This window comes from Rhinopithecus bieti, unplaced genomic scaffold (genome assembly GCF_001698545.2).
Source record: "Rhinopithecus bieti isolate Rb0 unplaced genomic scaffold, ASM169854v2 scaffold_17936, whole genome shotgun sequence".
Classification (NCBI taxonomy): Eukaryota; Metazoa; Chordata; class Mammalia; order Primates; family Cercopithecidae; genus Rhinopithecus; species Rhinopithecus bieti.
Window position 1 is genome coordinate 331,626 of NW_016808913.1, and position 13,164 is coordinate 344,789.

Consider the following 13,164-nt stretch of genomic DNA (forward strand, 5'->3'; position numbering starts at 1 on the left):
AAAAAAAAAAAAAAAAAACTGTACTTCTAAATGTCTCCAAATGATTTAAAATTAATGAAATTCTACAAAACTATAAAATGTATAAATCTATATTAATATCATGGCATTCTCTGTATTAAAACAACATATGAACCAAATATTTAAAGTAAAGATGATATTTAGCTATCCTCAACTACTCAGGATTGTTCCTGAATTTGTAAATACTTCAGCAGATAGAACTTAGTCCCACTGATTATCAGCTGAAGTGAGGTTTTGCTAATTAAGGAGACACTGAATTAATAATAATAGTTTCATTTTATGCATCCCTGGCCCCCAACTAGCTCTGTTACCTGCCACTGAATTAAATGAAAACGGTCCATTTGAAGAAAAAAGTTAACTTGATAAAATGTATGTCTCAAATCCTCAAGAACAAAAAGTTCAGAAACAGCAAAGACATTACCCAAAGAAAATGTAGAATATATTAAGTTCTACACCAACAAAACTTATCAAGGCAATGTGTTTCAGAAGCTTACATTCCAAACAGCTGTGCGTCATGTCCGAGGCCCTCTAGTGTCCAAAGAAGGTGATAATGATTAGTCAGTTAAGAGGATGGTCAAGTTCTTACACAAGCAATGAGAAAAGCTGGGCTTAATATTCCCAGGGTTATAAAAGATAGTAAAAATCTCCACATCTGCTTCATTGACATTGTTAGGGCTGTTTATGTGGAGAAGAGATAGTGGTCTTAGTGTTGGTGCTCTTTCCTTATATATGCTTTTAAGTTAACCAAGGGCTCAACATGCTTCTGTTAACAACTGCTTATCAGATTAAGTATTAGCAAAAAATGCCTTGATTTGCAGATTATAAATCTTCTCAGTCACTTAGAAAGTATCTACCCTATCCTCACTCTGACTGATGTGAACAGACACACACAGACACAGAGAGAGAGAGAGAGAGAGAGAGAGAGAGAGATTGAGAGAGAGAGAGAGAGAGAGAGAGAGAGAGAGAAATGTACCAGGCACAGTGGCTTGTGTCTGAGATTGAGAAATGTACCAGGCACAGTGGCTTGTGTCTGTAATCTCAGCACTTTGGGGGTCCAAGGCACGAGAATCTCTTGAGCCAAGGAGTTCAAAACCAGCCTGGGCAACATGGCAAGACCTCATCTCTACAAAAAATACAAAAATCAGCCAGGCATAGTGGTGTACACCCATGGTCCCACTACTCAGGAGGCTGAGGTGGGAGGATCTCTTGAGTCTGGGAGGTCAAGGCTGCAGTAAGCAATGATTGCACCACTGCACTCCAGCTTGGGCAACAGAGATACCCTAAAAACCCCCAAACATAAAACCAAAACCAAAACAAATGTACACAGGTTTTGTCATTTACCAATAATTACAAAATACAATAAATCCCCCCAACCCCCCAAAATCAACACCTTTTCAATGTCATGTCTTTGAGATAATTTCCTACCCGAGAAGCACTGTATTATTGAGTTGAGAGGATGGAGCAAGGAGGAGTCCACATTTAGATCCACCAAATGGCAATGGTGGGAAAAACATGAAGACATTGAGCAACTATGTATAAGAAACCACCAAGAAAGTGAACAAAATTTCGAAACAGGAGATAAGTTCAAGGAAGACCAGCTTTGTAATTTTAGCTCTGACAGGAAATAATGTAAGAAACCTGAATACACACACAATGTTATTTCTTAACGAGCTGAAAACAATGTGAACTAAGAATGAACTTAGTTAATAGATGGCACAGGTATTAATGCAGAACTTGAGGCAAATCAATGACATTCTGCTATTCAACACTACATATGTTTTTTCTTTTTTTATTTCTGAATTTCCTTCTCCTCTTCCTCCATTCTCTAAAGCATTGTTCTCAAACTTTACAAGAGGTTTGTTAAAACACAGATTGCTGGGCCACACCCCCAGTTTTTGATTCAGAGTAAAACCCAAGAATTCGGGCTTCTAACAAGTTCTCAGGTGCTGCTGCTGCTGCTACTAGCCTAGGGACCATATTTTTTAACTACTGCTCTGTTTTCTTTAATTTCTGTGTCTCTGTCACTCTGACTGACAATATCTGTCTGGAGAGTTCTGTTGAGAGGATCTGAGGCTGCTTTTAGGGTAAAACAAAGAGAGTCAGCTCTCCATATTCATGGTTTCTGCATCCATGGATTCAACTAACTTTGGATCAAAAATACCTGGAAAAAAAAGGTTACATCTGTATTGAACAGGTACAGACTTTTTTTCTCGTCAGTATTCCCTAAACGATAACAGCATAACAACAATTTACATAGCGCTTACATTGTACTAAGTATTTTAAGTAATCCAGAGATGACTTAGACAAGATTATGTGCAAATACTACACCATTTTTTTTTCTCTGAGACTTGACCTTCTATGGACTTTGGTATCCGTGGGAGGTCTTGGAAGCAATCCCCTTCATATACCAAGGGATGACTGTAGTTTCAGCTGATTAGCCCACTCTAACATAGTCATAAGAATAGGCACTAGCCTAGGGACCACATGCCACAAAGTAAGAGGACCAAAAGGAGATCACGATGTATGATCCAAATAAGTAAATGTAGTAATAAAGAAAATGTTGCTAAAAAAAAAAGACACTTCAAAGTTTGATTTTGTTAATGTGTCTCAAATATTTGGCAGAATGACTTGAAGAGGCAGTGAAGAAAGGAAATCTTAAACAAGATGCCAAATAGTTAAAGGTAGAAAAAAGATTGTGTACAGAAAGGCAGCTAAGACAAAAGTTGGGCCAGCACAGTAAGTCAAAGGACTTATTGTTATCTGTCCCTCCTTCCCTCAAAGAAAGAGGGAGCAGAAGAAGTATAAGGGGTAAATATATTGAGGTGGCCAAAGTGACTTCTGACTTACCTCAACAGGAAGCTGATTAAACTTTGTCACTAAGGTATCTGCAGCTGTAGCTACACCAATAAGAGCCACAACCTTTTCTGGTCGTGCAATTGCAGCATGAAGCATAAGCCACCCCCCAAGGCTCGATCCAACAAGAATCTAAAAATAAAATAAAATATTAGGTCTTTAAGATAGAACAGGTTATAAACATAAAACAAAATATGTACAATAAAAAATATATTGTTTTGTTTTGTTTTTTTTTTTGAGACAGAGTCTCGCTCTGTCGCCCAGGCTGGAGTGCAGTGGCGCGATCTCGGCTCACTGCAAGCTCCGCCTCCTGGGTTCACGCCATTCTCCTGCCTCAGCCTCCCGAGTAGCTGGGACTACAGGCGCCTGTTACCACGCCCGGCTAGTTTTTTATATTTTTAGTAGAGATGGGGTTTCACCATGTTAGCCAGGATGGTCTCGATCTCCTGACCTCGTGATCCGCCCGCCGCGGCCTCCCAAAGTGCTGGGATTACAGGCATGAGCCACCAAGACCGGCCTAAAAAATATATTGTTAGAAAGTAAAAATCATGGAATCATTTTAAATCAAATATCAAAATTGATTAAACATTTAAATTAAATAAAAACATTTTCATATCTAAAGAAATAGCTTAGGCTGGGCGCAGTGGCTCACGCCTGTAATCCCAGCACTCTGGGAGGCCCAGGCGGGCGAATCACGAGGTCAGATCGAGACCACCCTGACTAACACAGTGAAACTCCATCTCTACTAAAAACACAAAAAATTAGCCAGGTGTGGTGGCAGGTGCCTGTAGTCCCAGCTACTTGGGAGGCTGAGGCAGGAGAATAGCGTGAACCCAGGAGGCAGAGCTTGCAGTGAGCCGAGATCGCGCCACTGTACTCCAGGCCAGGCGACAGTGTGGGACTCCCGCTCAAAAAAAAGAAACAGCTTAAATATGAGGTTATAGTAATTACCATCATACTTAACAAAAACAGTCACCTGTGGCCCATCAGCTAGGTCATCAATTATAGAAAGAACATCTTTTCTCCATTTCCCCAGTGTGCTTTCCTCCGAGTTACCATCTGAACTTCCAACTCCTGAGTAATCAAATCTGGAAAAGGGGAAAAAAATCTGTATCTAAATATCTATACATTTGCTTCTTTAATTTTAAAGAAAGATAGCACCTTCCTCATTACTATAATGCTTATAGCAAAACATCACAATCAATATGTATTTTAGCAAATTCAATTGGCTTATTCACTTTCAAATATCTCCTATGTCCAATCACTTTCTCACCTCCTCCACTGTTACCAGCCTGGTCCTAGTCACACTGTCTCAACTGAACTTAATGCAATAGTCTCTTAAAAAGTCTCCTGTTTGCATTTTCACACTCATAGCCTTTCCCTATAGAGTGATCCTTTTAAAACAAAACCATGTCTTGCAAACCCTCCAAAGGCTTTCTATAATCTTTAAATCTAGAGTCCTTACCATACTTTAGTGCCTGATCACCTCTCTGATCTCATTTCTCATTGTTTTCTCTCCCTCCCTCCCTCCCAACTGTATCTTCACTTTCCTTCTTGAAGTTCCCGTCTCGTCAGCTTTTCTCTCCACATGGCATACTCTCCTCCAGATAGCCCTTTAGATTGCTCCCTCACTTCATTCAGGCCTTTGGCTCAAATGTTACATCCTCAGAAAAGCCTCCCATGACCATTCAATTATTAAAACTGTGCTGCTTTCATCATTCTCTAATTCTTTACTCTGCTTCATTTTCTTCATAGCACTTATGACTACTTGAGATATATTTGATTATTTATGGTCTGTCTCCCACTCTGGAATGAAAGCTCCACATGGGCACAAGCTTTGTTTCAATGTGTTCCTAGTGCCTAGATCAGTTCCTTGCAAGTGGTAGGTGCTTAGTGTATATTTAGCGAATTAATGGAAGGGAAGGAGACCAGAATAAAATTTATCATCACCAACCCATCCCTTTCTTCTTCCAACTTCCTAGTTATCTAGGCTCAGTTATCTGTCTGATCTATGAATTTTACCTCTCTTTAAGGGTATCAAATCAATAAAAAAATCACAGTGGTATAAAGTATCATACCACACCCACAGGTTACCCAAACTCTAGTCATACTGAACTAATCCTAATTCCCAGTTACATCCTTTTATACTTAGAGCCTTAGCATACTGTTCTGCTTTACACCCTTTTATACTTAGAGCCTTAGCATACTGTTCTGCTGCCAAGAACAGCGTCCTCCCCAACCTAAATTCGTAGTTATCCTTGAAGTCATGTCACTTCCTCTGTGGAACTTCACTTGACATATATCCCCCATTTTAGTACCAGTCACTTTCTTTTGTATGTACTCAACACTTTTCATATTGTATTGTAATCAAGTTTGTTTTTAAACATTCACCTCCCTCTGACTAGAATGTCAGTTCCTTAAGAGCAGGCTGTTTTATTCAAGTTTGTTTTTCCAGGCTACAGAATACCGCCTGCCCTAAACCATCACCATTCATTCTCATTTCTTCTTACGTTCATCCCTTTCTTTGCACTTTGGTAAGGCCAGTATCCTGGTGCAGGTGTTTATTTGTCATTTTAGACCTAGACTATCACAGTAGCCTTCTATCTCGTGTCTCTCTGACTCTGTCTTTAAACAGAGTCACTATATACACGTCAGTTTTTTTCTTTAACATTATATTGATATAGCATTACCTTCAGTGCTCCCTGTGATATGCAACATAAACACTTAGTGCTTTGGCCTGTTTTTTTTGAACCATTATATTCTGGTCATTTCAGACTGATTTCACAATCAATTTTACAGTCATTTTTTTTTTTACTACTAAATGTTACAGTAGTACTCACTTCATCAGGGAATACTACTGCTTTAGATAAATTGATGAGAACTTACTGTTCCTAAAATAAGTCTATGTTTTCTTATGTGTTTCACACCTCACATGTTGATTCCTTTATCTGGAATACCTTCTTCCATCATCTTCTTTACTGATACCTTTACCCTTCTTTACTGATATTGTTTCCCAGAGCCTAGTTCAAATGAACTTTTTTGGTGGAATGGCTGGTACGGTAAGTAAGGGATTTACAAGAAATAGGAGGGAGAAGAAATTAAATTTTTCTTTAGGTTTGAAGTGAAACGATTTTGGATCCTTAGGAAATAGAACAGGGCAACTGGTGCAGTCTAAATCAGTTACTGTTTCCCCCTCAATCCAGGGTATGTAAGAGAAGGTTGGAAAGGGTGGAGGGAAAAAGGGAGAAAGACACCAACTAATTCCTTTTCTCTCTTCTTAGTTGGCAATTGGATATGGCTGAATGCGGAATCTTTTACAGTTAACTGCCTTCTAAATATATGGTGAGGATGCAAAATACCTGTATAGCTCTTTCATGAAGGAAAATATAAATATTTGGTCATACTAATAGGGTACCAGTAAAAAAAATATAGTTAACTCGCTGAACCCCAATCCAGACAAAGATAATCCAAACATATTCAGAACTTTAAAACTTTTAAACAGTAGCACATCTCCACCTTAGCAGCCTCAACAGTATGTGATGTAGTCTGTAATAAAACTCTATTAAAATAACTATGAGAGAATACCAGCCTTAAAACCATATGTTATATTCCTGAAATCTGAATCAGTCTTATTTTAGGCATGGTGATAGGATCTTAATAAAACATTTTCATATAGTCATATGTTTTGTTTCTTGTGTAATAAAACTATTTCATCATTGAAGATCTAAATTTTACAGCAAAAAATCCCAACAAAAGCAACCTGAAAAATTAGAGAATAGAAGACAAAATCTCTTATAATAAAGTACAATCAATAGTTAACAATAATTAGACTGTGATGAACTTTGATAAGAGCAAATAAAATGGAACTGTTCAAACTAAAAATTTGTAGTGAAGCACTATTCTTTATGACGGTATACTCATACAGGATCCAAAATGCAGAAAACCCACATTATGTCTTATAGGGAGATAGGAACTGGTTATAACTCTCATAGTCTCAAAGCTGAAATTCAAGAACTGGTAAAATGGTGATTTCTTGATTCAAATTTATTCAGTGGCAAAAGAGAAAAGTGACAACAATATTTTTGATATTATGATGTTCTGCTCAGGACAGTTTCCCTCCTTGGACAGCACTTCCCTCCTACCCAAATCCGAATTCACTCTTCAATGTTCTTTTATCTATTTCAATCCCACTGTCTCTAACTTTATGCAATTAAGGATATTGTTCTTTTGACACAATCACATTCTGATGAGTATTTCTGCCCAATTTCTCACATGTATTTTATCTTGTGTTTCCCCACTCTGAATGAAAGGTCCTCATAAGCAAGTACAATATTTTATAATTCTTTGTTATTATGCAGCACTCAGTAGAGTGCTTCAGAATCTATTTCCAAAAAGTACTCTAATCTTCAGAGTAAGTCAGAACAGATTTTAAAAGAGTTCTGAGCATGAAAATACAATAATTCAGTTAGTTTGGTAAAAGAAATAAGATTAAATTCCATATAATTGACATAAATGCTAATATATTGAACAGGTAGTCTGAAAGTTTTATATATAGCTGTATTTTCTAGAATTATTGAATGAATGTTAGTGAGTCACTCTTCTAAAAATTTAGATGGATAGATTTTTAGGCTGTTAGTGCTAGAAAATAACTCAGAAGTTATCTCTAGTCCAACCAACCTCCTTTTGATGACAAACTTAGGTTCAATGCTTATTAACTTACTTGTCATAGTTATTGCTAGAATTTAGTCTAGAACCCTTGTTTCTTGAATTCCAGGCTGATCTTCTTCTTACGAAATCATACCATCTCTTCTGGACAGTAGATACTAAACATATGACTGCTATAGGTAGACCTTATAATAACATAAAGTTATTTACTAAAATAACTCTCAGTATGAAAAATTAGGAATTATACAATCAAGCTTGAGTTAAATACCACTTATCCCTATTTATGCTTATGCATATTTAGATTACAGGAAAGGGAAGAGGAAACTCAGCAGAAATTTGCATTATATAATACTTTTAAATACATGAATTACTTTCAGATAAACAGAGATCAAATAAAGTCCTTAAGTCCCCAGTGGAAAATGATAATATAAGAGACTGTATGAAAGCCAACTAGTATATCTGTTTGTTGTCACATACATTATTGCCTCTGAAGAGCTTAGTTACCACTACTTCCCTTAAGACGTCCTTTCCTGCCAGGGTTGTCAGCTGGCACAAAGGCCTTTAAAAAAGGTCTTTTAAAGGTTGCTTTAAAAATTAACCTAAATCACAAGACGCAAGTTTACAGACCATTAAAATAATTTATAAAAATGCTGGCATTTACTTCAAATGATTAGAACAGAAGTAATTCTCCATTGTAATGCTAACAGTAGTAATATTTTCTCAGTAACGTGTTGTTCCTACCTTATGCAGGCGTGACCTAGAGATTTGCAAAACTCCTCAATCGCCAATGCTTTTGTACCATTCATATAAGAAAGATAGCCAGGGATGAAGACAATTCCTGGACTTTTGCCTTTTAGCTTCTTATAAGCCAGGTTTGGAAGGTCTGGTCGATTAAGGAATGAGAGTGACGTCTTTTGTCTACAAGCTAAACAAAGTACACAAAAAGTAAACTATGGTTTGTAAATTCAGTCTTTGGAAAACCATATATATTTTCGATCTTAACTTTCTCATCTCAATGAACTGATGTTAAATACTATTTCCATTTAATAGAAAAAACAAGAACAGACTCAAAGTACTAAGTTAGTAAGTCTGTACATGAGATCTCCAGTTTTAAAATCATGCCAACATCAGTAACTTCTTTGAGCGAAGTCCAATCTTCATTCTTCCAAAATACACAATGAGGTAGGAATTTCAAGGCAACAAAAGACAGAGACTAATCGAAAAACATTTTCCTGTTGCTGCTTTATCACCTGTCCTAAACAGTATCAATTAACATTCAGATTTACCTGCAACAGTTTCAGTCCTCTCTTGTGAGATTTTTGGTTTTGTTTTTAAATTTATTTTTTGCTTGATAAGTTTCACATCCCCTATTTTTTTTTTCCTTTTTTTTTTTTTTTTTTTTTTTGAGACAGGGTCTCACCTTGTCACTCAGGCTGGATGCAGTGGTGCAATCCTAGCTTACGGCAGCCTGGACCTCCTCGACTTCCCAGGCTCAAGCCATTGTCCCGCCTCAGCCTCCCCAGTAGCTTCACTACACACATGTACCACCACACTTGGTTAATTTTTGTATTTTTTGTGGAGACAGGGTCCCACTATGTTGCCCAGACTGGTCTCCAACTCCTGGGCTCAAGTGATCCTCCCACCTTGGCCTCCCAGTGCTGAAATTACAGGTGTGAGCCACCATGCCTGGCCTTGCATCCCCCACTTTCTTGGGGTTCAGGGAAGAAACAGGTTTGGTCTGCCCTTGGAAAATTGTTTCAAAGGAGGAGGTGCTGTGCCCTTTTAATTACTGACTCCCATCCACCTGCCCGCCCATCTGCCCACCTCAACCAAGAAATCATGAGCCGTGGTGACAACTCATAATTTTATTATCAGCTGAAGTGGGTTCAATGAGCAGTTTCTTTAAAAATAACATGATAATATCGTTTTTGGAAAGAGATTTCTTGTAGACCTATGCAATCACTTTGCGTTTTATTTGTTGGTTTGGTTTTCTGTAAATGGTACACACAGATTTTAGTGTAATCTAAGTACAACAGTACAATTGGCGAACTTTATAAGATTATTCTATTTCACCGTTTTTCAAATTTTCCCCCATTATAAAATCCATACTTGCTCTTAAGTAACAAGCAGATTTTTTTTAAAAGAGTCATTTATAATCCCACCTCTTCTTTCCAAAGACACTAGGTTTGTGTACTTCCTTAGAGTCTTTGGCCTAACAAATTTTCTTTTTTCATATTAAATGAAGCCGTCCTCCACTTTGAAAATTTCTCAGTCTTGAGAATCCATGTGTGCTGCTAAAGCTTTCCCCATTTTGTAATTAAGAAGTTGATTTTTTAAAGATGTAATTGAAGGCCTTAAAGTTATCCTTTTTTACATAAAAGCTTGTTTCAAAGTATAGAGAAATATGCCAAATTTAAAACTTTTGGTAAGGGTCAGTTACGTTGATCCATTGATATTCATTTCCTATCTACTCAGCTGAGCACTAAAAAAAATTCTTACTATCCTCTTCCAGAAATCACCTCTCGAAACATAATTTCCCCCTGAGATGATTACAATTTACTTAATGTAAGTTCTAAGAAGACTGATTCATATAATTATATCCATAAATCATTTTTGAACATAAGGATTAGTTCAAAGCCTGGTGCGTAAGTGCTCAATGAATGTCTGCTAAACATACGAAAGAATATTATACTCTGGTTAATGAACTGACATACTACACTTTGCTAGGAGTATTTGCATGTGTAACATGCCTTTTGGTTGCGTACAATTAAATGCAAGTTAAACTGATTATAAAAGTTTAAATATTGGATACAAAAATCTTCATATAAAAGATCTCTGCCATGACATTAATTACCACTTCAAGCACCACGCATCATCTGACAGCTAGCTGCGTGGCAATGGTGTCAACAACACACAAAGCCAAAAAAAAAAAAAAAAAAAAAGGATCTAATTCAAAGACTATATATACATACACGAGGTTCTCTGATTTTTGGCTCAAATTCTAGTTTCCTTTGTGCAATAATGATTATGGTTCTTTTCACTGAGTGGGTGCAGCAAGAAGACAAAACTAGAAATTAGGCTTATGAGGGCGTCTACACTTTTACAAAGAACATGCCTCACATTATTAGGTTCCCTCAAGTCAAAGGAGAGTCGGTCTAAGCATTTTAGGAGTCGCAATCTACAAACTCCTAGAAGTAACTAACAATAATGCATTAAGCGCATATTTTAATTTTTTCTAGTGTTGGCGTTTAATGCAGGGGAGGCAGACAGCGAGCAGGAGCTCTTTAAACTGCAGTGTAAAACGCCGGCAAGGGCCCGGGATGCCCAGAATGCCGCAGGGCCGCGGCAGAGCTCCCCTCACAGCCTTCACCGTAAGTCTACCAAGGCCTAGAACTGGGATGTTGAGAAAGGAGAAACAGCATTTTTGAACCAGGCGCCAAAAACGCACTGCACAAGCACAGGAACTGACGGAACCCGAGGCGTTCGAAAGAACGCATCCTACTCCCGCCTTTCGGACACTGACCTGGGAGCCACCGTGGCGCCCGCTGAGGTATCAGTGCAAGCAGCGCGCCAAGGCCACCGACGGGGGCGGCTGCCCAGCCCCAGCTCCGATAAGGTACCCAGGCCGCCACCGCTGCCAAGCGCGCAACCGCCATCTTCCTAGTTGTCCCTGCACCCTGCAGTATCCCACAGACGCGCACACTACGCAACGGAACCGAGGCCGCGCATGCGCTTCAGGCTGGAAGACGGAACTTGCCCGTTTCAGCTTGCAAAGAACGCGCATGCGCAGCGCGTCGTGGCTCTTTCCTTTGGACTGTTGGTTTTAGTAGTACCGGGATTTGGCTTGGGGCCTTTGGGATGTTTTGAGTGACGTCGGGAGGCTGCCCTATCAGCGGGCTGATAGATACTACAGGGCTGGAAGCTCAGAAAGCAACCCTATCCAACGGTCCTAGATGGGAAACCGTCTCCTGCCGAGGACACCAGGCTTGCTGCATCACCTGCAATCCCGCCGACCGCGTGACAGTTTTAACCTGTACTGGAAATGCTCCCAAGATCTGACATTAATCTCGCCTTTTTAACCTGGAATTACCATCCCGCTCTAGATCTAGATGCCCGATTAATGAAATATTGAATTATCTTGGCCCCTTCCTCGTGCTGTATGCAAAAATAAATTTCACTAAAATGATTTCAACGGAAGAATACAACTGAGAGGATTAAATAAATTTTAGGAGAATATTATATAATCCGGGGACAGAAGGGACTTTCTTAACCAAGATTTCAAAACCCCAACATCATAAATAAAATATATACTTGTATACGAATTTAAACTTTTTGAATGGCAAAAGACACCTTAAGAGCTTAGAAAAATGGATTTTGTAGCATAGATACATTAATACTTCTATTCAGCTGCTCCTAGAAATGAAAAAAGTAATTCCAATAAAATTGGCCAACAGCTCTAAACAGGCACCCCATATAAGGAAACGTGATGCTCAAACTCAAACTCACTAAATGAAAAACGAATTTAAAAAATGCCTTTTTCCCCCATTCACTTGGCAAAAAAGAAATAATTGGCAAGAATGCTAGACACTGGCACTTATGTATGATTGCTAGGAAGATGAATTGCTAAAATTTGTTGTCAAGTAACATGGCCACATCTACAATTTTAAAATATGCATCCATTCTAGTGCCATTTAACGCAGTGGCACCAGTTTGTGATTATCCTATAGAAAACAACACTAGTTCTTAAGACTGCATATTATCTACTACACCGTTTTTAGAGGCAAAGAGAAGAAAAAAATAGGAATGGCTAACAATAGAAAAACAGTTGAATAAATTGTAGTACAAGGGTTTCCAGACTCCAGCTCTGAATACCTTTCAAACTAATTCCTGGGGGCCTCAAGCATCAACCATAAAGTTTTATGTAGTAGCTTCCTATTTAAAAGTTATGGTGGCTTGTGTAATACTTTGAGTATATATAAGATAGTAAAGTAACATTTATTATCCTGGTTATAAATTTGGGGGGCAGTAATTGGTACCAGAATTAAAGGCAAAGTTTGCATATAGTGAATTCAGCATGTCTTTGGAGTCCTGAGAACCTGGACTGTTGGCACAGTCTGGAACAGTTAGATAAATAAAGACTGAATTAGATCTCTTTCTTGAGAGGTGGGATGCCTGTCTACTAAGGACATACAGTTAAGGACAGCAACTTGATTTCAGGACATACTCCAAAAGATGTTGAGCTGTGTTGCCCGTTCTCCATTAGACCTGTTGTAGACTCTAAGGGACTAAATCACTAAGGTGATGCCTAGGTGATGCATGCCATTTCATCATCCCTTATATCTCTTTTTGTTTTTTTGTTGGCGTATTTTTTTTTTTTTTGAAATAGAGTCTCGCTCTTGTCACCCAGCCTGGAGTGCAATGGGGCGATCTTGGCTCACTGCAACCTCGGCCTCCTGGGTTCAAGTGATTCTCCTGCCTCAGCCTTCCCAAATAGCTGGGATTACAGGCACCCGCCACCATGCCTAGTTAATTTTTTATTTTTCATAGAGACGGGGTTTCACCATGTTGGCCAGGCTGGTCTCGAACTCCTGACTGCAGGTGATCCACTTTCCCTTGGCCTCCCAAAGT

At 38.6% G+C, this 13,164-nt stretch overlaps 1 protein-coding gene across 1 annotated transcript in view; it reads right to left on the reverse strand.

The window, feature by feature from the left end:
- ABHD10 (abhydrolase domain containing 10, depalmitoylase) overlaps positions 1–11,697 on the reverse strand; it is a 15,734-nt gene extending 4,037 nt beyond the window's left edge. Inside the window, exons 1-4 of the mRNA XM_017887774.1 lie at positions 11,060–11,697; positions 8,278–8,461; positions 3,848–3,959; positions 2,866–3,003 (exon numbers count right to left, since the gene is read on the reverse strand). Of these exons, the coding sequence (XP_017743263.1) occupies positions 2,866–3,003; positions 3,848–3,959; positions 8,278–8,461; positions 11,060–11,192 (567 nt within the window). The 5' untranslated portion in view covers positions 11,193–11,697. The remainder of the gene's footprint in view (positions 1–2,865; positions 3,004–3,847; positions 3,960–8,277; positions 8,462–11,059) is intronic.
- Positions 11,698–13,164: the final 1,467 nt, after the last annotated feature.